The 21,524-nt window shown below is 42.5% G+C and overlaps 1 protein-coding gene and 1 pseudogene across 1 annotated transcript; one reads left to right on the top strand and one right to left on the bottom strand.

Moving 5' to 3' along the window:
- The first annotated feature begins 345 nt into the window (after positions 1-345).
- Positions 346-14,068, top strand: tmem71 (transmembrane protein 71). Its single transcript, XM_085377496.1, has 11 exons — positions 346-508; positions 3,519-3,587; positions 4,776-4,834; positions 5,267-5,309; positions 5,401-5,610; positions 7,508-7,770; positions 7,853-8,047; positions 8,283-8,349; positions 8,946-9,007; positions 9,971-10,020; positions 10,110-14,068. Exons 3-11 carry the CDS (start codon positions 4,804-4,806, stop codon positions 10,131-10,133), a joined length of 945 nt encoding a protein of 314 aa, XP_085233622.1. The 5' UTR covers positions 346-508; positions 3,519-3,587; positions 4,776-4,803; the 3' UTR covers positions 10,134-14,068.
- A 3,790-nt stretch (positions 14,069-17,858) lies between these two features.
- LOC146612809 (uncharacterized) lies at positions 17,859-20,576 on the bottom strand (annotated as a pseudogene).
- Between the last annotated feature and the right edge of the window lie 948 nt (positions 20,577-21,524).

The raw sequence follows: 21,524 nt of genomic DNA on the forward strand, positions 1-21,524 counted from the left end.
CACAAACCTTTTTTTAACTTGTAGACCTGCGTAATTTCAGGGAGAGGGAAGAATCCTCGTATGGTCATGTCAGGCACACAGAAGCCCCACCGACTGTTTTTGTGAGGGTAGCCAATCAGAAGAAAGTTGTCTGAAAGGTTAGACGCTAAAGCAGCTGGCTTCTACACAGAGATCTGCGTGGACATAAAGAAAAAAACCTGCACGAATATATGTTTTATTCAGTAATTATCAGTTTTGCGTACTTTAAATATTTTTGTCTCGCTTGGTGCTTTTACTTTGAAAACCATACGTGTTTTAATTTGACAGCAGCGGCTGCTTCCTGCATGTGGGCGAGGCAGAGTGACAGCTGCGAGCTGGAGACTTGTTTTTATCCTCCTGGAGACGAAATGTGAAGATTTCAAAGCGAAAGTCTAGAAGAAAAAATACGAAAAGTAAAAACGAAAAAGGTTCAGCGTCCGGAAGAAGATTTTTCTGCACTTCCGGACAAAAAAAGGAGGAAAAGTGATCGGTGAGTTGAGCTGCAGTCTCGTTAGTTTCTCTTTGTCTGTTTTTCTGCTGCTGATCCAACTTAAAACACACAAACAAACTCAAACAGCCGTTTTTTAACGGGCTGGATATTTATGCAAACTTTAACTTCATCCTAAAAGAAAAATAAATAAAAATAAACTTGTTTATGTTTATAAAGCTTCTTTTATTATTTCTGTTTATTTACACGATAATAAAAACTGTAATTCCGGGTTGTTTCAGTATTATGTGTATCAGAGTAAAATTACACCACAGATATTTTATAGTGGGGATATTTCAGGAACGATCAGAGGTGCATCACGTGGGAAAAACGCGGAGATCAAAGTGTTTACAGGATATTCTGAAGAATTCGGATCATTTTAAACCAGCAAAGCGTGAAAAAATAATAACCGAACAGCTCAAAGTTAGTGTGTTACAGGAAAATGACACAGAAATACTCAACAATGAAGCTCGAGCTCATTATTGTTCCTCATTATTAACGAAACTAAACAAAAATCCTCAGATTTACATGAAAAGTGATTTTAGAGCTGAAACAGCAAATTGAAGAAGTCTGAGTGTCTGAAGGTGGAAAATGGTTTCCTCCGTTTTTGACGCGTTTTCCTCCAACATCAGCAGCTCCAGCACAGACCAGCCTGCTGCTGCAAGGCATGCTGGGAAACACGGGATGGGAAGAATCCATAAAGGGGGCACAGAGGGGGGATTCAGTTATTATTAAATAATTTAGATTATCTTTAGTCTCAATACAGAAACAGGAAGCTATACGAACATCCACATAACAGCCGAAGCCTTTTTTTGTATACTTTATTGATCCCCGTGGGGAAATTCCTCTCTGCATTTAACCCACTCACTTAGTGAAGCAGTGGGCACTTGCTCAGGGGTACCTCAGGGGAATCGAAACCCCGCCCTCCGATCATGGGGACACCACTCTACTTACTGAGCTATTCCTGCCTCTAATGTTAATATTTACTTTTATTAGATCACCATGAAGTAAATATTATATATTATTATTTTAAATGATGCATCAGAAGCACTTTTACAGGAGAGACCAACCTGCTGCTGCAGCGACAGGAAAATATCAGAAACACAAAATACGACGTCAAATCAAACAAAAGAAGGAAAAACGTTCACAGAAGTCAGATGTAGAGATTCAAATCATCTTTTTTAGTGAATGTACTCATAACTGTCCTGGTTGAAAACAGTTGAAACTCCAAAGTGAAAAAGAAGAAAAGAAACAAACAGTCACATCTGAAAAGCTGCGACCATCAAATGTTCTTTCATTAAAAATCTCTCTGGTTCTTAAAAAACGATGAAAGCAGTTCAATAAACATCTGCGTTTTCAGCGAAAAGTTGCCAGCAGGCAGTTTTCTGATCACACAGAAATCCCAGAAAGAGTTCAGAGGTGCATGAGTTCAGACTGTAGTCCAAACCTCTCCTCCTCTGCTGTTTTCAGTCAACATAAACTGAAATAAACATAATTATTTCTTTTCGACTTGTTCTGTTTAAACAAACATGCATCCATGTTTGTTTTCTCCGTCTAAACTCAGCAGAGCAGGAAGGACGACGTGAAAATCAAAGATGCTCCTTTACTCACGCGGCTCGCCACAGCAGCATGTTTGATCTGGCAGCGTTTTGTCCTTCCTGACACAAACCCAGAGGGATCGATCGTAACACAAATCATTATTCCCAGATATTTCCAGATCGGATCGTGTAGTTTGACATAAACAGTCTGTCTTTATCTCGGTTTGTACTGAAGCCTCATGGGGAAAAAGTCCTTTTTACTTTTTCCCAGAACAGGAAAAATCTTTTATTTGACTGTTTTTGTTCCTCTCAGGCGGAAGTCGTAAACAGCAGAAATAATAAAATGTAAACGCTGCTGTCCAGAGGATAAACATAGAGTCCGAGGCCCACGGCAGGCCCACTAGAGCCTGCAGCCCGGCCCACTCGCAGCTTTGCAGCTGTGCAAGAGCTGCGCAGGAGGAACGTTTAAAATCCTTCAGAGGCTGAACCAGCATCAGGTTATTGTTTTACTCAATGTGCACCGCTTAAAGCGCCACGAAGGCGCCACAGATGAAAAATCTCTTTGTGACATCACACTGACCGAACCCAGAAAAAAACAGAGTAAAATTTTTAAAAAACATATTTTTCCTCCTCAGTTTCAGGGATGGACGGACGCATTTTAAATCCGTTTAAACAGTTCAGAGGGGCCTGTTTTTATTGGCTTACAGGTGCTCAGCTGTGCTGTATGTGGTTGCTAGCATCATGGACTGAGAAGAGTTTGACACCCCTGTGATAAACTCTTCAGATTATAATCTGCAGGTTTACAGAAAAAAAGATTAAAAACTTCAGAAATCTTTCGGATGTTTGCGCTGACGTGTAGCAGATGAGGAGTGTTTCTTCGTCCCTCCGAGCTCACGCCGCTTCCTTCTCTTGTTTTGTTTTTGGAGGGCCGAACCTTCATCATTGAGTCTCGCTGCTGAGTGGACGTTAACCGGACGCCAGACTGGTTTTCTTTTGAATCTTGAGGAGGAGCAGAGAAAGGCGAGCCCCAGGCTCCTCCTCCTCCTCCTCATCTATTCGCTGTGACACAGGCGCCTCTGTTCACTGCCCTCTAACAGTCTGTGTGTTCAAATCACTCAGCCTGCTGATGACTCCTCTTCATCAGATCCCCCGGGCCTTCGTCCTCGGCCTCTTGTTGTGTTCTTTTCTCATCCTGCCACGAAGGCTCGTTATCCATGAAACACGATGTGGGATCCAAATGTGATGATGTGCTTCAGTTTGTGCAGAAGCCTTCGTCCCTCAGAGCTTCCTGTTAACAAACCATCACACTCACCGGCTCTTTGTCTAACGTCTGTGTCTCTCGTACAGAGACGATAGTTTATACAAAGTCGTTTCCTGTTTGTGTGTGTGCACGTGTGCGTGTGTGTCGGTCAGCTGATGAAGGGTTAACAGGAAGCGTGAGCTCAGAGTCACAGCATCTGTTTTTCTTTCTACAGTCTGCTCTCAGGCTGCGTCTCTGCAGGATGTGAGAGAAGCGCAGCAGAGAACAAAGAGCAACTTTAAAGGTAAGACCCAAAAACAGAGCCTGTTATAAATATCCTGATCAGTCTGGATTAGATGAGCTCAGATTAGCTCCAGTTAATCCCTCGAGTGCTCAGACTGCAGAGATTCAGCTGAACTGAGTGAAGCTTTGCTGAGGAGCAGATCAGACAGGAAGGAGGATTTTTAAAGAGCTGAAGTCACAGAAAGAAAAACAAGATTTCTTTTGGATTTTCTAGATTTTTCTTCTCGTTGGGAGTCAAACCAGCAAAAAATGAGTCGACTAATAAAAGCTGGGTGTAAAAGTCTGAGAAATGTCTGTGAGCTCCAGCTCAGATACACAACAACAACTTCCTTTATGAACACACACTCTGTGGTTTACTCAGACTCTCACACACGCACAAAATCCTGCTGCTAGAAATACTCACTACACCACCGAGTGCAGATTAATCCACCGCTGAAAATAGACCCCAACAACAGGAACTTTAAATAGAGACAGAGGAAAGATCAAATGTGCTTTTTTATCCCAAAAGTTTGGAAATTCCTGTAAAAACAATAGACACAAGCTAGAGTAGCTCAGACAAATACAGTAAAATAGAAGTTCAATAAAGATTACACGAAGAAAGGTGCAATAATTCAATTCAGTTTTATTTATAAAGCCCTGAATCACAACAGTTTCCTGTTAAATCTAATAAAGTGAATGAGCTCATTATGTTCAAATTTTAATACAAATAAAATCCCTATAATTTTTTAAATCAATAAAAGTAAAAAAAAGTAAATAATAAATAATATTGTAACATATATCATAAAATAAGTAAGTATATATATGTTTTGCATAAATACAAAAAAGGGAAAGTTAATGTAATAATATGAAGTTTAAAAAGAAAGTAAAAAATCTGATAAATGTTAAAATAAGTATAGTTTTTAATAAGATCCAATAAAACGTGATGTAAAAAGCTTAAATAACACAAAGTGTCTCCTTAGAGTAAAAACCAGAATAAATTCACTAAATCACAATAAAAATAATAAGAGTGTCTCGCTGAAAGAGCAGCTGTCAGCTGACGGCGTTCAGTGTGAGACCGGTCGTGTCTGAGGTCAGGAGGGTTGGAGAGGCGCTCTCTCTGCTGGTTTTGGCCTTTCATTGAAAAGATTTGTTAGAACAACATCTGCCTGTTTCTCACCGACAGCTGTTTGGTTTCTCATGCGCTTCACAGATCCTCGGACGCCGCTCTGCAGACAAACATGGCTCTGTTCTTCTCCGGCGCCGTCACAAGTACGTCACCGACATCACCGACCACGTTCACCAACACTTTACTTTTATTCTGGGACTTTATTACGACATTGTAGCAAATTTTGTTTTTGCCTATTCGAACTGTTCAAACTGTTATGGATGTGAAAAACGATCGGAAACCAAACTAAAGCTTATAGCGGCTCCACAGATCTGATGTTAGCTCCTCAGACGAGCTCTGTGGAGCACTTTGCTGCCCGTCTGTCACATTCCTGCCCAGCTTTTATCTTCATCAAGTCCTCTGAGCAGATTTACCCAAGAATGTTCTGTGCCTCTTCATGCTGATAAAAGTCGTCTGTATTTAGAAACCACTGTGTGTGTGTGTGTGTGTGTGTGTGTGTGTGTGTGTGTGTGTGTGTGTGTGTGTGTGTGTGTGTGTGTGTGTGTGTATCTCTGATGGTCTTTTCTGCCGCTCAGGCTCTCCAGTCAAGCGAAGGTTGAGGAACAGTCACTGTCAGAGGTAAAAGCATCGTTTATTTCCTGTTTCTGATGAACGTGTGAAGTCTCAGCAGGAGGAGTTTGAAAAGCCTTTGCTGGTCTCTCTCCTGCAGCCTCGACGTGTCTCTGCTCTCTCCCGACTCCTCCTACATCTGCTACACCTCAGTGCACGGCAGCGAGCCCTGCTGCTGCCGCCGCTCGCCACGCCTCCTCACCAATGGATACTATGACGTGACCGAGGACAGCTTCTCCTGGGACGACGAGGGCAACGTGTCACTGACGCCCTGCAAAACCAGCGTCTCCTACAAGGAGAACCTGCACAGGTGAGAGCGGCAGGTAGACCCGGAGGCTCCCATTTATTTAGATTGTTTTTACCTGAGATCTGGATGCAGAAAAAACTTCGTTTCAGTGAGCTCGCTCGTTCCACGTTTATGCACAAGTAAAAGTTGTGACTTTTATTTTGAAAGCGAACTATCTCAATTTCCTGTTTGTGTCACACTTCTTGAAGTTTTGCCAACGCTCAGCTCGTAGTTGGAGAGCATTTACAGACAATGCAACACTACAGTCGGTCACTTTCATTCAAACTACAACCGCAGCAAGATGCTAGCAACCGAAGCCAGTAGGGGAATACACGTTTTCCCTAACAACAGTTGGTTGCCAGGTGGTCACTGACCAGTCTGTGTTACTGGGGCTTTAACAGTCATTTTCCCAGCCACTGTCATTAACCTCCAGCAACCACTCACAACCGGTTGGGGATTTTTTCTTTATGAATCGTGGTTGCCAAACGGTTGCAGACCAGTCTCTCTCTGCCTGTGTGACCAGGTTTTATTCACTGATCCGACTCTGCTACCACAACTGGCACACGGCCAAAATGGTGGATCAATTCGTCTAACTTTACGGACGCTACAAACATCGCTGTTGTTTGGTTTTCTGTTTTTATTTACCTCCAAAGTGAAATCAGAGCTGTGGCTTTACATGCAAACTAGCAAGCTCATTTCCTGCTATCTCGAACTTGGCTGAACTCGTAAATCTTCTTTTTCGTGAACACCTGGATGTTAAACTTCATTGAAACACATGGATGAACAGTCACAACAGTTTTTTGGGATTGTAAAAGTCTGGACTGTGTTTACCTCAAACTCTGCCTCAGAGTTAGTTTGATTTTATTAACCAAAGGAGAGTTTATACCAAGAAATGCAGCCAACAGCCTGCGTTTACTGCATTTTACAGCATCACAAGAAGTTTAATATTGCTTTTTTTTTAACCAAAGACTGAGAAAAAGTCTTTTTACATGTTTTTTTTGGAGAAAATGATCGATGACATCAGCTGCAATTACAGAGCTGAGAGAACCGAACGCCAAACGCTTTGTGACATTCACCAAACGCTTAACAAAGTTTGGAAAAACCTTCGTTCCATAACATTTTCCTCCCTTCGGGATTATTTTACATCAGCAACAGGAACATAACGTCTTGTGGTCGTACAAATGTATGACAGCTGTTAAACACACACGCACCTCTTTAAAGCGGTGAGGTCACCTCCAACAGCCAATCAGAGTGAGCCGTTCGGCACATGTCGGGTAGGTTTGAAAGCTGTAAATACTTCAGACCTGACATCAGCTGCTCTCGGGGACCAGGGTGTGTGATGTCATTGATCACTGTTGCTAGGAGACCCCATGTTATTGAACACTTTGCCATCAACATGAGAAAAGCGTCTTTGTTCTGTTACATGAACTCTGTGTTCACAGGTGAAGCCTTGATGTGTTTGCAGAGTTCATCTTTTAATAACAACTAAAAGTCTTACTTTACTTTAAAATTCGATTAAATGTTGTTCCTGACGTTTATTTCTTGGTGTGCAGTCAGACAGAGCGGGCCGCTGCGCTCAGATTTGGTCACTTCCTGTTGTTTCAAATCACATTGTGGTTATTTTTGTCAGGCTGTGGTCATTCTCTGAGGAAGTGTTTTCACACTCGAGTTGCTTTTGGTCACTTTCTGCACTTTAACCCACTTTGTTGGGTTTGAGGTTTTTTGTTGGGGCTCTCGTTCTTTAGCTCTTTCTGGATTTCTTTGTTTCACTTTGATGTTGTTTTATGTCATTTTGTTCATCTTTTCTGTGCAAAGAGACACAAATTCCTCAAAATGACAAAAAACAAAGTTCAAAAAACCTCTGAACATGCCAAAGGACCTCAAACCCACACACGTGTCTGAACACTCATTTTTCCTACAGGGTTTTCCGGCGCAGGCGGCGACCTCGCAGCTCGCTGGTTCGCCTGCTGAGCGATGTCACGGAGAGCTGCCAGTCGTGGCTCGATGAGAAAGTCTTCAGAGGTGTTTTCGGGACTGTGAACAACTGGAACCAGAAGCAGGAAGTTGACCAGGACCATGACCTGGACTGGTCCAGGAGCAGCCCTGATGGTCCGGCCTGTCTGGACGAGTCCTGGTCGCCGCTCAACAGCACTGAGCTGGAGGAGAGCCGCGCCTTCACGTACGGTGGGTAACCGACTGCTTAAAGGGCGAGTACGCTCAAATTAACATGGACAACAATGAACAATGATTTTGTTTTTTCTTTCAGACTCCACTGAGGTCCCGACTCCTCCCGACAAAGAAGCCCCGCCTCCAAATCTCCTGATCCACGAGGAGATTTGCTCTGAGATCTGTCAGTCAAAGGAGAGTTTCACCCAGTCGCTGGGCAGCCTCTCCGAAGTCCCGCCTCCTTCACCTTTCTACACCAACACCTGCTGCTGTCAGGCGTCACCTGAGCCCACAGGTGAGCCGCAGGGTCTCTGACGTCAGAGGCCTGCAGAGACTCGTAGCAGCCTGCTCAGATCCAGTCTGAATCTCTACGTTTTCATTCATCTCACTCGACTTTAATGCTGAATGAAAAACATTTGATGATTTTTATCTGCAGAAACCACCAAAGACACAAAACTAACACCCACGATCTCCACCACAAAGCTCGACCTCTGTTCGCCTAACCCGAGTTATTCTTCTTTCTGTTTCAGGGTTCACGATGAAGGCCCTCCTCCTTCTCGTCTTCACCGTCTTCATCTTCACAGCTCTGTACTCGGGGTGAGACCTCAGTTCCTAATTTAGTTTTTTCAGAGCACTTTGATTGTTTGATCAGCATGAACCAAGAAAATCTCTTTAAGTCTCCCAGAAAATCTTCCTGAAGCCGATCGAGGATCTGAAAATGCCTCATCTGTCCGCTCAGTTTAGTTTAGAAAGCTGCAGCAGCTAAATGCATCATAGAGGCAGAAACACAATTTATTTATTAAGGGCTCTAAAAAGTGTATGAAAGTTAAAAACGTGTTTGTTTCTCTTATTTCTGAGTGAGGGGCGGGTCTCACTGAGAAACTGCACACTCATCAACCAATGAGAACATCCCATTTTACGTCCTTACTCACTCTGAAAATAAAAGTGTCAAAATAAGATGCATCTTTTTAAACTAGTGACTGAGCCTATAACATCGTCACAGAGATGCTTTCCCAGTTTTCTAAGTAAGTGTCGCCCCCTGGTGGCCTTTAAAAAGAATACGCTCTAAGACGCCTCAACACGGGCTTCATGTTTCAGACCTGAAGCTGCCTCCATGTTTTGTCCCGTCTACAGAAACGGCGTGATCTTTCTGTGTGGAAGTGCCGATGTGTTCAAAGACCGTTGTTTTGCAGGTGTCTGTGGTGGAGCGCGACTGTCACGTCGACCGTCTTCATGATGATCACAACATGTATGCGTGAGTATCAATGACATTTCTGTTCAGTGATTAAAGATCTTTTGTCTTCGGGTAACAGAAACTCAGTCAGAGGTCCAGCTGTGACCCGTGAATTATTCAGTTTGCAGAAGTTTATTTGGCCCTCAGTGCAAATCCCTGTTTTACAATCACACTGGTGTGAATGGAGCCGCTCTTCATCACTACAGGCTGCCTTTAAACAGAAATAAGACGTTTGTCTCCCCCTGCTGGCAGGGAGAGTCATTACTTTACTTGGATGTTTCCACTGTACTTCCAGCTCCCTGCTTGGGCTGTTTTTTGTAATTAATGAGAAAGTTGTTTTTTAAATGCTGCTTTAAAACTGCAGTCACCTGCAGCTCACTATTTGTTTCAACCACTGCTGTTGGAGCACGAGTGATACCAGTTTGGCCCAGTTTGGCCTTTTAACTTAAACTGGTTATAAAGACTCTTAAAGTCTTCAAATATTCACATTTAACTTGTTTATGACAAGCTGGTAATTTCAGCTTCAGACCTTCGTTCGTTTCCCAAATACCAGCTTTAAGTGTTTAAAATCAAAACCACAGACTGAAGCAAAGGACAGACGACTACATTTCTCTACAACTGTATTTTTTTTTTTATTACATAAAATGATCAGTTTGTCTTCCAAAAAAAGCCGAAACGACTGCAACTTGTTTAAAATCCAGAGAGATGAATGCAGTTTGTTAGCAATATTAATACTAGCGGTTATAAACACCAGCTTATGGTAAATCATTACAGTTTGGGTTACATTTATTACTTTTGGGGTCTTGAAAACACCATTGTCCTGTAATAAACCCAATGAATCCTGTTGATTATAATATGAACTAATAAAAGTAAATCTGGTGCAGTTTTGCTCTGCAGCTCCTGACTGCTTTTAATCTGCCAGCAGAGCACGAATCTGATTTTGTTTTGGTGATTTTAACACGTCACTGCTCTCGTTTCTTTCAGTCCTGACAAAGTCGGGCCCGCTGGGCGAGTGGAGGAGGGCGAAGACGGAGGTGAGTCTGAAATCAGAAACTTGGTTTCTCACATTTGAGCTGCAGAGGAGACAAACGAGTTTTAACAGCTGTCACTGATTCGGTTTCAGGACATCACGTCGAGAAACGAGTGAGGAAACGCGTCTGGAGAACCTGAAGGAGGAGAAGGCGAAAAGGTCGGACGGGACTCATCAGAAACGTTAGATTCTGACTTTTATTTCACTTTATGTTTGCATGTGAGGTGCACAAAATAATCTGAGCTCCAGAAAACATTTTAGAGCAAACATTTCTCCTTTTAAAACAAAAATCACTCCTTAAAAGAGGTTTTTGTATTCACATTTTTAAAAATGTGTCATCTTTACGTTGAAATGTACACGCAGAGCAGGAGGCTGCTTCGTGCTTTTAGTCAGATTTAAGCCATGAAATGTCTTCTAGCTGAAAAAAGTTGTTATTAAAGTGTTGGAGCTCAGTGGCACATGTTAGTAGTTTAGCAGCTTAGAAAGCTAAAAACATTCATATCAACTCAAAATGTAGCCGATGTATTTTAGGAGTGTCTTCTTTCTTTGGTTTGTAGTTGATCTTGGCTTTTTTGAGCGTTCCAAAGTGACCAAACGTCAGACGTTTAATGTCTGCAAAACATTTTCAGGGTTAAAGGGCAAAAAATAAATAAAAATAAGAGCTGTGACTTTTTATAAAAACCAAATGCACAAAAATCCCCTGGAGGCTATAAAAGTGCCATTTTTCCCTCCAGAATAAACAGAACGAAGAGTTTTACTACAAAATAAAATACCCACAAACACAGTATTTTCACATTAAAGTTCAGCTCAGATTTTATTGTGAAAGCTGGATTACTGAATTCCTGGTAATTTTACTGGTACAAAATACTTTCTTACATCTATAAAATCAGGTTTAATTTGCTGACATCGATTGATGACAGGTCAGTGGGCGGGGCCATAGTGTTCAGTAAATCATCCTGATTGATCACAGTCAGTTAAATGGGAGTTTATGAAACCAGCAGAGGCCGTTAAAGCAAACAGACCTCCAGAAGGTCCTCTCAATTCTCCACCGGACTTTCAAACAGCTAACAATCATCTACTTTAAGAATCTTCTCAGGACTGTTTTGAGCAGGGGTGTCCAACTCCAGGCCTCAAGGGCCGGTGTCCTGCAGGTTTCAGATCTCACCCTGGGTCAACAAACCTGAATCAAATGATTAGTTCATTAGCAGGCCTCTGGAGAACTTCAAGACATGTTGAGGAGGTCATTTAGCCAATTACATCAGCTGTGTTGGATCAAGGACACATCTAAATCCTGCAGGATTCCGGCCCGTGATGCCTGGAGATCCCCACCCCGGGTTTAGAACTTCTTTAGCTGGATGAAGAATGTCGAGAACAATATTGAGGCTTCTGGGCTTTTTATAAACCAATAAGGTGCTTGGATGCCTGCTCAGACCTCCACAAGAACTCCTGAATCCTCCTGAAGCACTTTGAATCTGCTGCCTTCCAAACCTTCCTTGGACAAGAACCACCTCATAGCATAGAGGCTCATTTCCAGGATCTGGCTTACATCATTAAAATGCATCCATACCGGTATTCGGCCATTGTGCTAAAAGACACCAGCTCAGGTCCGTTGCACGGATCCGGTCCAGAACTTAAGATGGATCTAGCCTGAATCCGGGCCAAATATATTTTATCTGGGTTATTTCCCAGTTTTAAAGAAAATAGGTAACAGTAGTGTCCATTATGCATTTGCTCATCTCTTGGCCACTAGAAACCATGTGAAGTTGTTACAGAAGGAAAATTCTCACATTTAATTTGCAGTAAACGCTTGAAAATTGTGTATATTTAATGTTAAAGAGCTATTTTCAGATAGTTATTCTCTGCAGCATTTTGTGGTAAAACTCTTCAGCTGTTAGGTGCCTTCAATCAGCCAGCAGTGCTCACATGGTGATAATAATAAAGGGAACCCTGAGATGCTGTTGAAACGCACTGACAGATATGTTGAATAGAGACAAAAAGGTAAGAAAAGCAGATCAAGTTCAAACATTCTGCCTTTGAGTGGTTTCTTTCACTCCGTTTGTTTTTGTCTGATTCTTGGGAGACTTTAATGTGGTACAAACGTAATCCGTACAGGTCGAAGGTTCAAATATGTTATTTATGACCTGGTTACACAAACACATATAAAGCTCTTATTTTTAAAAGCAAATTTGCCTTTATAAGGAGCAATAATTCCAGAAAATGGAAGAAACTCAATAAGCTGGGAGAACGTTTGTGGATTTGGGAGAGATCTCTTAAAGTCAAAATACTCGCTGTAGAAGCTTTGTAAGAAAACCAAGTACTGTAGCGCTTTACGAGATGTTTTGTCTTATAAAGGTTTTAAAAATTGAATCATGTTTGGGCCTCAAACTACGCCAAGAGTGAAGAAGGAGGAGATGATCTCTGCTTTGGGTCCTCCGGCAGCACAGATCAGCTCCTCTGGTGTGAAGCTGAAATGTTTGAGTGATAAAGTTTGTGGAAACTGACTAGCGGAGCAGAGAAATGTTTAACTCTTCATGTTCAGATCATTTGAAGCCTTTAGGATAAAAAAAGAAAACAAAAAACCTCATCATGCTGGGTTAGGTCACATGGGAGCTGCATTAATTAACAGAAATGTGATTCTAACGTGTACGTGAACATCTGGGTTTTAGTTATAACTGGAAAACAGACCTAATCCTGAAAACTATCGAGATCAGACTATTATCTAGTCTGTTGGTTAAAGTAGTTAAACACCAATTTAAGGTGTAGATCTACACCTAGAATGCTATAATAAGACTCCGGCTGTGAATTTTTCACTAATGCTAGCAAGCCATAAAGACTGGAATCTTTTCCACTGACAACGTTCCTCTCATGTGACGTGAACGCGGCATCGCATCTGTAGCATGAAGGGTTAAAACGGTCACACCAGATGAGGCACAGAAACCCCAACAAAAACAGCCCCCAAAATGCCCACGTTGTTTTACTTTTGTCTAAAATCTGGATAAAGAGTAAAAGCAAAGTTGGCATCAAATTTTTAGTTAGTATCTTTTCATGTTTCACTTTTCAACAAAATCTCAAGGTTTTTTAGATGCCTGAAATAACGTTTACAACAGTTATTTTCGACTTGGTGGGACGTTAACATCATAACTGCGGTGAATCCTAAAAGACGTTTAGCTAACAGCTAGTATTCCTATCAGCCAGGAAATGCTAAAGCTAACAGCACTCTTTTACAATTTACATTATATAATTGATAAAGGTAAATAAAACTATAACTAGATACAAACTAGCTAATTTCGAGAAAAGACAGTTGTAATGTTTATAAAGTTAATAAGCTATTCTACCATAGCTTATTAACTTTAGCTAATTAGCCATTTTAGCTAATCACGCACTTAACGTTCATCGCTAATTACTACCAGCACAACTAAGGGAGCCAAAGTTTCAAGGTGTTCAGCTCTGGTGTGACTGAATCTTTGTGGTTAACTCTCTCCCTGTCTTCATAAATCAGGAATTATTGTTAATTAATCCAAGTGCCAAATTTGTTTAAAGATAACATTACAGGTGATGTATTACCACATGTAATCAATGAACAGCAATCAATGTGTTGTACTGATGTTTTTAATACTGCTCTGCTCAACTTTGAATTTAAAGCTGTGCTTAATACTTTTTGTATAAGAACAGATCATGAATCAAATGATCAATGAAATCTTTGTAATGTTAAAGGTTTTGCTTTTAATGTTGTAACTTCCAGCTGTGTGAAGTTTTTTTTTTTTTTAGCTTCTTCTAAATCCTAGTTTTGGCTTTATGGTCAAAAATCTATATTTTCCAGGTGGTGGAGGAGACCAAAACAGAGCTAAAAATGCAACTCCAGAGATGGTTTCTCTGGGTCTGCCCCCTGTTGGCCAAATATCAGTCAGTGCAGCTTTAAATAAACAAAGTTCAAAGTGGATCAAGTTTTTAATGGTGTTCTTCTAAATATAAAATTTAGAGTAAAAGACAGAAAAATCCTGAGGAGGAAAATAATTTTAATAGATTTAAAGACAAATTTTACATTCTGTGTGGAGGAACTACTAAATATGGAGTTACTGTTAATGTAAATAGTTTTGTAATTTCTATAGACCACTTATTTTCACATGTGGAATTCTTGCTTGTAACAGCACTTATTGTATCTTTTTTTTATTGTATTTTATCGTACTTTGAGTCTCTGGAAGTTAAACTGTAAAATTTCACCTTAAACAAGACGCAAATTTAATTTGAACTTCAAGCAAAGGAACAAATTCTGAATGTATACATGTGAATCAGTGTGAAATCAGCCTCTGAAATGACTGTTTAAAGGATGAAGTAATCCTTATTTCTTACAGTGTGGATCGCTGTGTTTCAGTCTGCAAATCAGCCTTTGGCCTGTTGATGGCGCTGTGCTTTGAGAATGAACTTTTACAGTATTTGGGATTTTGTCAGCTATATTTAGTCTCGGCTAAGGTGAATGTTTATGATCCATTAAACTATATTACAAAGACAAACTGTATCTGTATTTTGTTTTAAATGGATTTAAATTGATGGTCATGGATTTCAGTTTCATAAAATGTCAGCTGTCAGGTGTGAGTAGTCAGTTAACACCTGTTCAACAGCTGAAACTAGTCACTCGGGTGATTCCTTTTGCACATAAAGAGTTGCAAGTGTTGAGTCTTGACCGTTGTGTGCTTTAATGTGTTTAGACTGAACCTGAAGCTGCAAGCAAAGCCCGAATACCTGAGAACTGTCAGAGAAACAGCCCAGGAAATAAAACCCACAAGCAGGAATCCATCATCTTCCACAGATTTCAGAAGTTCCAACTTTACAGATCTCATCAAATCTACTCGTGCCCATCCATGCTGTCCGTTTAGATTTGGCTGATGTGTGAGTTTAAATCAATTTGAGAACTTTCGTGGGTTCTCAAGTTAACTTAAATCAGTCTAACCTTTTTTTCTTTTTAACGGCTCCAACAGGAAGTGGCCATAAGCTGCAGCTTCTCAGCAAAACATGCAAAACTTGGGGATCATGTGATGGTCCCATTGGCAGCTTCTGAAAGTGATTCAGGCTTTTTAGTTTTTGTTAATGATTTTTGTTTTTGTTAATAAAAAAAAAAAAGATTACATCGATGGTGAATGAACTCAAATTTCTTCAGTATCACTGGCTGGACCTTCACCATGCAGCGAGCCTGAAATCCTAATCAAACAAGCTGCTACCTTAAGGTGAAGGTAGTGTTAATATAGTCAAAACTTTGTGCTTTATCTTTTTTGGCTCTCAATGGGACCAAAATGTATTAAAAAAACTAATAATATTGTGCTGAATTCAGTACAAGTTTAAACTAGTTAAGAAAACCAAAACCTGGTCAGGAAAGCGTTTGAGGGCACAGAACGTGGAAGCAACCAGCCACACGAATCGCACCCAGTCGGCCATTAGAAGGAACACCAGACTGAAGCGCTCCTTCTACGGCTTCACTTTTCAGACCTACATCTTATCACCTGGAAGTAGAGGAAGGAAAAAGAAAATAAACCTGACTCAGTCTCTCCACTTTTGTCATGTTAAAACTGAGACGCCTAAAGGATCAAATTTCAAGTGATCAGAATAGTTTAAAACAAAAACAAAGCACTCTGATTTTAGCAGCTGCTTTTATTAAAAATGATAAAAAAGAAAAAGGAAGTTCGTTCACGTTTCTTCAGTTACACGTCAGTCACAATGAAACTCGATGTACAGTCATAAACATTTGTTACCTTCACACAACCACAGGCTAGTTTCACACATGAACGTTGTATAAAACACCTGCTACTGAAAAACCACAAGACTTGTGAAGGATTATTTTCGGTCCCTGCCCGGTGACACCATGACCAGTGAAATTTGAAACAGGAAGTAGAGGTTCTCTTCCACTTATTCTTATCAGAGGGTGGAGCCTATCCCAGCTGCCACAGAAAGCTCACCAACCTGACACGTAGCTGACACAGAGAACCATTGACATTCACAGCTATGGGCTCTTTAGATTCCCCCAATAACTGAACGTCTTTGGATTGTTGGGGGAAGCCACACAGAAAGCTCAGGTGTTGGAGCTGATCTCAGGATCTGTAGTCTCTTTAATCGCTCACATACAAGTTCAGGGAAAGACTATTGTTTACTTGGCCTGTTGTATCTAAACTTCACTCAACAGTCGGCGACCTCTGGTTGTCACATCGGCCCACATGGGCGGCAGTTTAGAGATGGAGGTGAGGAGCTCCACCTAGATCTACTGTTCCTACATCTGAGGAGGTTCAGGACACAATCGGCATGCCTCCTCGGCACCTCCCCTTGGAGGATTTCCAATCCCATATTGGTGACGATAGATCCAGAGGAAATCAGAAATGCACTTGATATTTATCCTGGGAGCGTCTCAGGAAGAGCTGGAAACCATTGCTGGAGAAACAGAAGTCTAGAAAAGTCTCAGGTGCCCTCCTGAGCTTGCTACCACTTCAACTTCAAATGAGACAGTGGGATGGATGTTTTCTTCAATGTAAATGTTTAATGGAAATTTTAAGATTTAGTTTAAACGAGTTCCCAGCCCAGACAGGAGGCTGTGGCGCCCACTTTGAATTCACTTGTTAAAACAGTTTTGAGTTTAAATCAAACACCACCATCCACTAAAAACGTTTCCCCTACACTTCAAAAGTCTTTTTCCCCTCATGGAAGTTTCATTGGCTGTTACCTTTTTCCATAGAGTTCAGTTCAGGATCTTTTGAGGAGTTCTTTCTCTGCAGATGTGACCACACTTCAGTATCCATCCTCTTTATCCAAACAGAGCTGTTAGCTTTGGATTTTGTGGATTTGCTTTGTTTTTACTGGCAAAGTGCAACAGCTCCTCGGGCTTTATTTGGGTTCAGCAACTTTACAAAGACTGAAACTACTGAAAGTACGATTACATTTTGGTTTTAGGTTAGTAAGCATGGACACAGTTAACTGAAGCCGAGTTTTAATTGAACATGACAACCTTGACGCCCAAGACAAATACCTGATGGACACAAAGCCCTTTCTTGCCTTCCTTCTGTTACCTGGGTCAAAGGTCAAAGTTTAGACAGAGAACCAGATGCCTCCAGCTCTTCTGGGGGGACACTGAGGATGTCCCCAGCCAACCTGCTGCTGCAAGGCTCTTAACAAAAAGACAGCACATTACACCAGTTTAATTCTCAGTATACTGGCTTCCAGTTCAAACTCGTAGTGCTGACTTCTAACGTCGTGACGCTGCTGCCGACATCTCCGGTCTTTTAGAACACCACGCTCCCTCTCGCAGCCTGAGATCATCTAATCAAAGGATGTTGGTAGTCCCACCAACACATTTAAAGACCACGGGAGTCAGATCTCAGAGCGGTGGCCCCCAGGATGTGGAGCGCTTTGCCTCCATCTTTACGTTGCCTTGATTGTATTTATTCTTTTAAACAGCAGCTAAAGACTCATTTATTTAGACTGGCTTTTAACTAGATTTGTGCTGTATGATCGATTGTGTTGTTTTATGTACATAGTTCTTACCTGGTGAAGAGTGCTATATAAAGTTATTATTAATATTAAGACCTAATCTGTCCAGGTGTCTCCTCACCTGGGAAGAAGACCAGACTAAGAGCGACTCCGAAGTCTGATTAAAACTGGAAGCAGTGGCTTGAAATCGAGCCGATCCCCGGCGGCCACACTGTCTGCTGCCATATGTTCCAATGAAACACGTGAAAACGTTTGCAGGTGATCCAAGAACATCTGTTTTGTGTTCAAACATACACGATACACATTTTTACAGTAGGTCACGTGTTTGTGAGACTACCTCACTGCAGATATCTGCAATGCCGCTTCTCCCAGCTGTCACTGCACGGCGCCAAACCGTTTCTCTCCTGCATGGAGAGTGATGTGGCGCCGCAGGTGGCTGCCTGATATGAATGTCTTGTTGCAGTACGAACACCTGAACTGTTTGCAGTCTGTGTGGACGGTCATGTGGACCTTCAGCGATCCCGACTGGGCAAAACGTTTGCCGCAGTGGACGCAGCCGTAGCGTTTCTCGCCCGTGTGGACGCTCTGGTGGCGTTTGAGGTTGCTGGAGTCTGAGAAGCGTTTACCGCAGAGCGCACAGACGAACGGTTTCTCGCCGGTGTGGACCCTCATGTGGGTTTTGAGGTTCTTGAGGCAGGCGAGCTTTTTCCCGCAGCAGTTACAGACGAACGACTTTCCCCCGCCATCCTCGCCTCTGTGGCTTGCCGCTCTGCTGATGGCATCCTGTCTCCACCCGCCCCTCCGGATGAAGGAGCGATGTTCTCCTGGCGTCTCCTTCCTAACAGGAAGCTCGTCTGCAGGCACCGCCCTCTGCTGGCTGCTCTGGAAACCTGCAGGTCGCTCTGCTGCAGACAGACTCACCTTGCTGTGCGGGAATGTGAAGCTGCCACCTGAATTGGACGCCGATGAGCAGCCGGCCTCCGCTCCCAGAGGATTTTGGGTGGTGTGGGAGCCATGCTGAAGCTGTGGCTCAAATATCAAACAGTCGTAACTGCTGGTTTCTGACCTCTGGGTGTTCTGGACAGAGGTGGAGGTAGAGCTGACTTCCCCGCTCGTCCACGAGATGCCACCATCGTTTGCTACTTCCTGTTTGATTGCAGCTTCTGCCTCCACCTGTCCCTCTTCATTATGACAGAAGCCTTCTGGAGATAAAAGGAAAGCAGAAAGAGTTTTAGCCTCTTACACAGCTTAAACTGGACACCATAGGGTTTAGATCTGTTCTGTATGAGCCAGCTACAAACTAAAAAGACTACACTGAGTCAAACAGGAAGAAAAAGGCTCTCTTCAGGTTCTTATACTTACTGTCCGGCTCAGACTGGGACCAGGATACGCAGTCATCGTCCTCCACTTTGATCACAGCAGCTGTGGTAGCATCTGCAGGCTGCTGGAATTGGAGGAGAGAGGTTAAAAAATGAAGAGTGAGGGAGGAAATCCTGCTAATGCTCCTCCCACCTTTTCTACTCACCGTACTCTGTGTGGTTTCCTGTCTCGGCTCTGCAGGTGAGTTGTGGTCTCTGCACTGAGGCATCGCCTGATTGGACACTCTGGACAAGACTACCTCACCTGCAGGAGGGGAGTGAGGACGGCGTTTAAAGTTCTGAATCATGTACAGCTGTAAATGTTATTTTTTTTCTGTGCATTGCTGCGATTTTTTTGTCCTTTATGTCCTTTTTCTTCTGCAAATTGATCTACATCAGTTCTTTAAAAACCCTGGACAGTCTGAGGTGTTGGATGGATTAAAACAATGCGCCAGATGTGTTCGACTGGGTTTTGGGTCCAGCGAGCGTGGGACCAGTCAATGATATCAATTCCTTCATCTTCCAGGAAGCGCCTGCATACTCATCACATGAGGCCGGGGATTGTCGTGCACCAGGAGGAACCCAGGACCCGCTACTTCAGTACAGGTTGTGACAGCGGGTCCAAGGACTGCATCCCGTTACCTAGCAGCAGTCAGGGTGCCGTTGGCTAGCCAGTAGACATCTGTGCATCCCTCAATGCCTCCCATCACTGACCTACCACCAAATTTTGGCATGATGTCTCCACACCTTTTCACGTCTATCACGTGTGCTCAGGGTGAGCCTGCCCTCGTTTGTGGAAAGCACAGGGCGCCAGCGGGGGATCTGCCAAATCAGGTATTCTATGGCTGATGCCAATCAAGCTTCACAGTGCTGGGCAATAAACACAGAAGAGGAACTCAGGCCCTCAGGCTACCCACGTAAGGTCTGCTTCGGATTGCTTGGTAAGAGACATTCACACTAGTGGCCTGCTGGCAGTTCTCATTCTGTTCCTCCTTACACAAAGGAGAAGATACTGGTTCTGCTGATGGTTTAAGGTTCCTACTGCCCTGTCCAGCTCTCCTAGAGTCTCCTTCATGCTCTTGAGACAGGGCTGGGAGACACACCAAAACTGCTGGCAATGGCACGTATTAATGTGCCAGTCTGGAGGTGTTTTACTTCCTGTGCAAACTCTGCAGGTAGGGCACGGGAATCGCCTCATACTATCAGAAGTGCTACTGACCTCTAAAACTAATGGAAAGAGTCAGAAAAATTAATAAACATAAAACATTTCTTTTTGTACTCTGTTGTTTATTTCATTGACACCAAAGCAGCTGGAAATGATTAACAACTGTTACCAAACTGACCGCATCAATTAATCGAGTTCATGTTGCACTCTGGTCAAAAAGTTTTCCTTTCGTTTTTACAGTGTAGTTGCTGTGAATTTAGAAGTTAACGGTCGGTTACCTGTCGCGGTCGCGTTCCTCTTCAGTTCGGCTCGTGCGCGGCCGCTCGCGTGGAGCACCGCGCTGCCGCTGGCGGTAACCGCGGCTCGCAGTGCGGTCGCTCGGGCGGCCCGCAGCTCCATGAGGCGCAGTTTCCTCCGCAGCACCTCATTTTCTTTGCGACTCCGCGAGATCTCCAGCTGCAACACCGAGTAGCCGCTGTCCACGAGCTCGCAGATCTCCGCCACGGCCGTGTTGGCCAGCACCTCCATGATGGAGGCGAGCTGCGCGTGGAAGGTGGCCGCGGGGGACATTGTCCAATCCAGCGCGTGCGTGTATCTGAAGCAGAACAATCCACACCGCGGGCTCGAGGCAGGACCTTAGACTCCACCGTTAGCTTACCTGAATGTAGCCGCTCACCTGATGTGCGCTCTCCGATACAGACCAGGAAGTGATGGCGGGGGCTGGAATTAATCCACAGTGCGCATGTGCAAAGTATCCTTTTACTGTTTCAAGCAAATTTCAGGTATGAAAACGTCCCAATAACTCCTCGTTTGATTGTCCTTCTTAGGGAGATGAAACCTGTATCAACTCACGTTTATATTTCATTTTAACATTTATTTTATTTGTTGTTTTTGTGAGTCTCTTGTTCGTTATAAAAAGAAGAAAAAAAAAAGAAATATATGATGTTTTTCTACCAGAGCCTTTTTGCTCCGGTACCCCCGTCCCCATTTTAATAAGCGTGTCTAACCATCAAATGCAAATGAATATAGTAATTATTTAAGAGTAAAAGCTATATTAAACAAATACATGTGTGAAAATGTGATTTTAAAAACAAGCTTTTCCGTATAAAATCACAAAATCAAACCAAATCAACCAGTAGTCTAATTTCCTGCTCACTGATAAAGCCATAAATATTGCCAATATTTAGTCCTACAAATTGTTTTTCCAAAGAAGAAGGAAAAAACAAAACAAGCGATAACGAGGTTCTCAAGCCAGAAATGGTTAGTACTGAGAAGTTCTCTGGATTTAAAAACCTAAATATACTTTGTTTAAAAATTAGTTTTAATGTGAGAAAATTAAGTCAGACTTTGAAGAAATGACACGTTGTGTATTGTGTTGCAGAGATATCGACTCAAACTGAACTGTACTTTCATGTGGCATCACTTTGTACCTCAACATTGTGCCTGAAGCCAGTGAACTTTTATTTAACCAGGTAATGAAATCATATTCTTATTTACAATGACAGTCTGGAAAAACCA

This window comes from Diplotaxodon limnothrissa, linkage group LG18, assembly GCF_057381915.1.
Source record: "Diplotaxodon limnothrissa isolate DT_005_m linkage group LG18, D_limnothrissa_male_GT1.1, whole genome shotgun sequence".
Lineage (NCBI taxonomy): Eukaryota > Metazoa > Chordata > Actinopteri > Cichliformes > Cichlidae > Diplotaxodon > Diplotaxodon limnothrissa.

Coding starts and splice junctions, on each gene's coding strand:
- tmem71 (XM_085377496.1), top strand. CDS start 4,804: ATGGCTCTGTTCTTCTCCGGCGCCGTCACAA. Junction 7,771..7,852: donor GAGCCGCGCCTTCACGTACG/GTGGGTAACCGA, acceptor TTTTTCTTTCAG/ACTCCACTGAGGTCCCGACT. Junction 8,350..8,945: donor TTCACAGCTCTGTACTCGGG/GTGAGACCTCAG, acceptor GTTGTTTTGCAG/GTGTCTGTGGTGGAGCGCGA.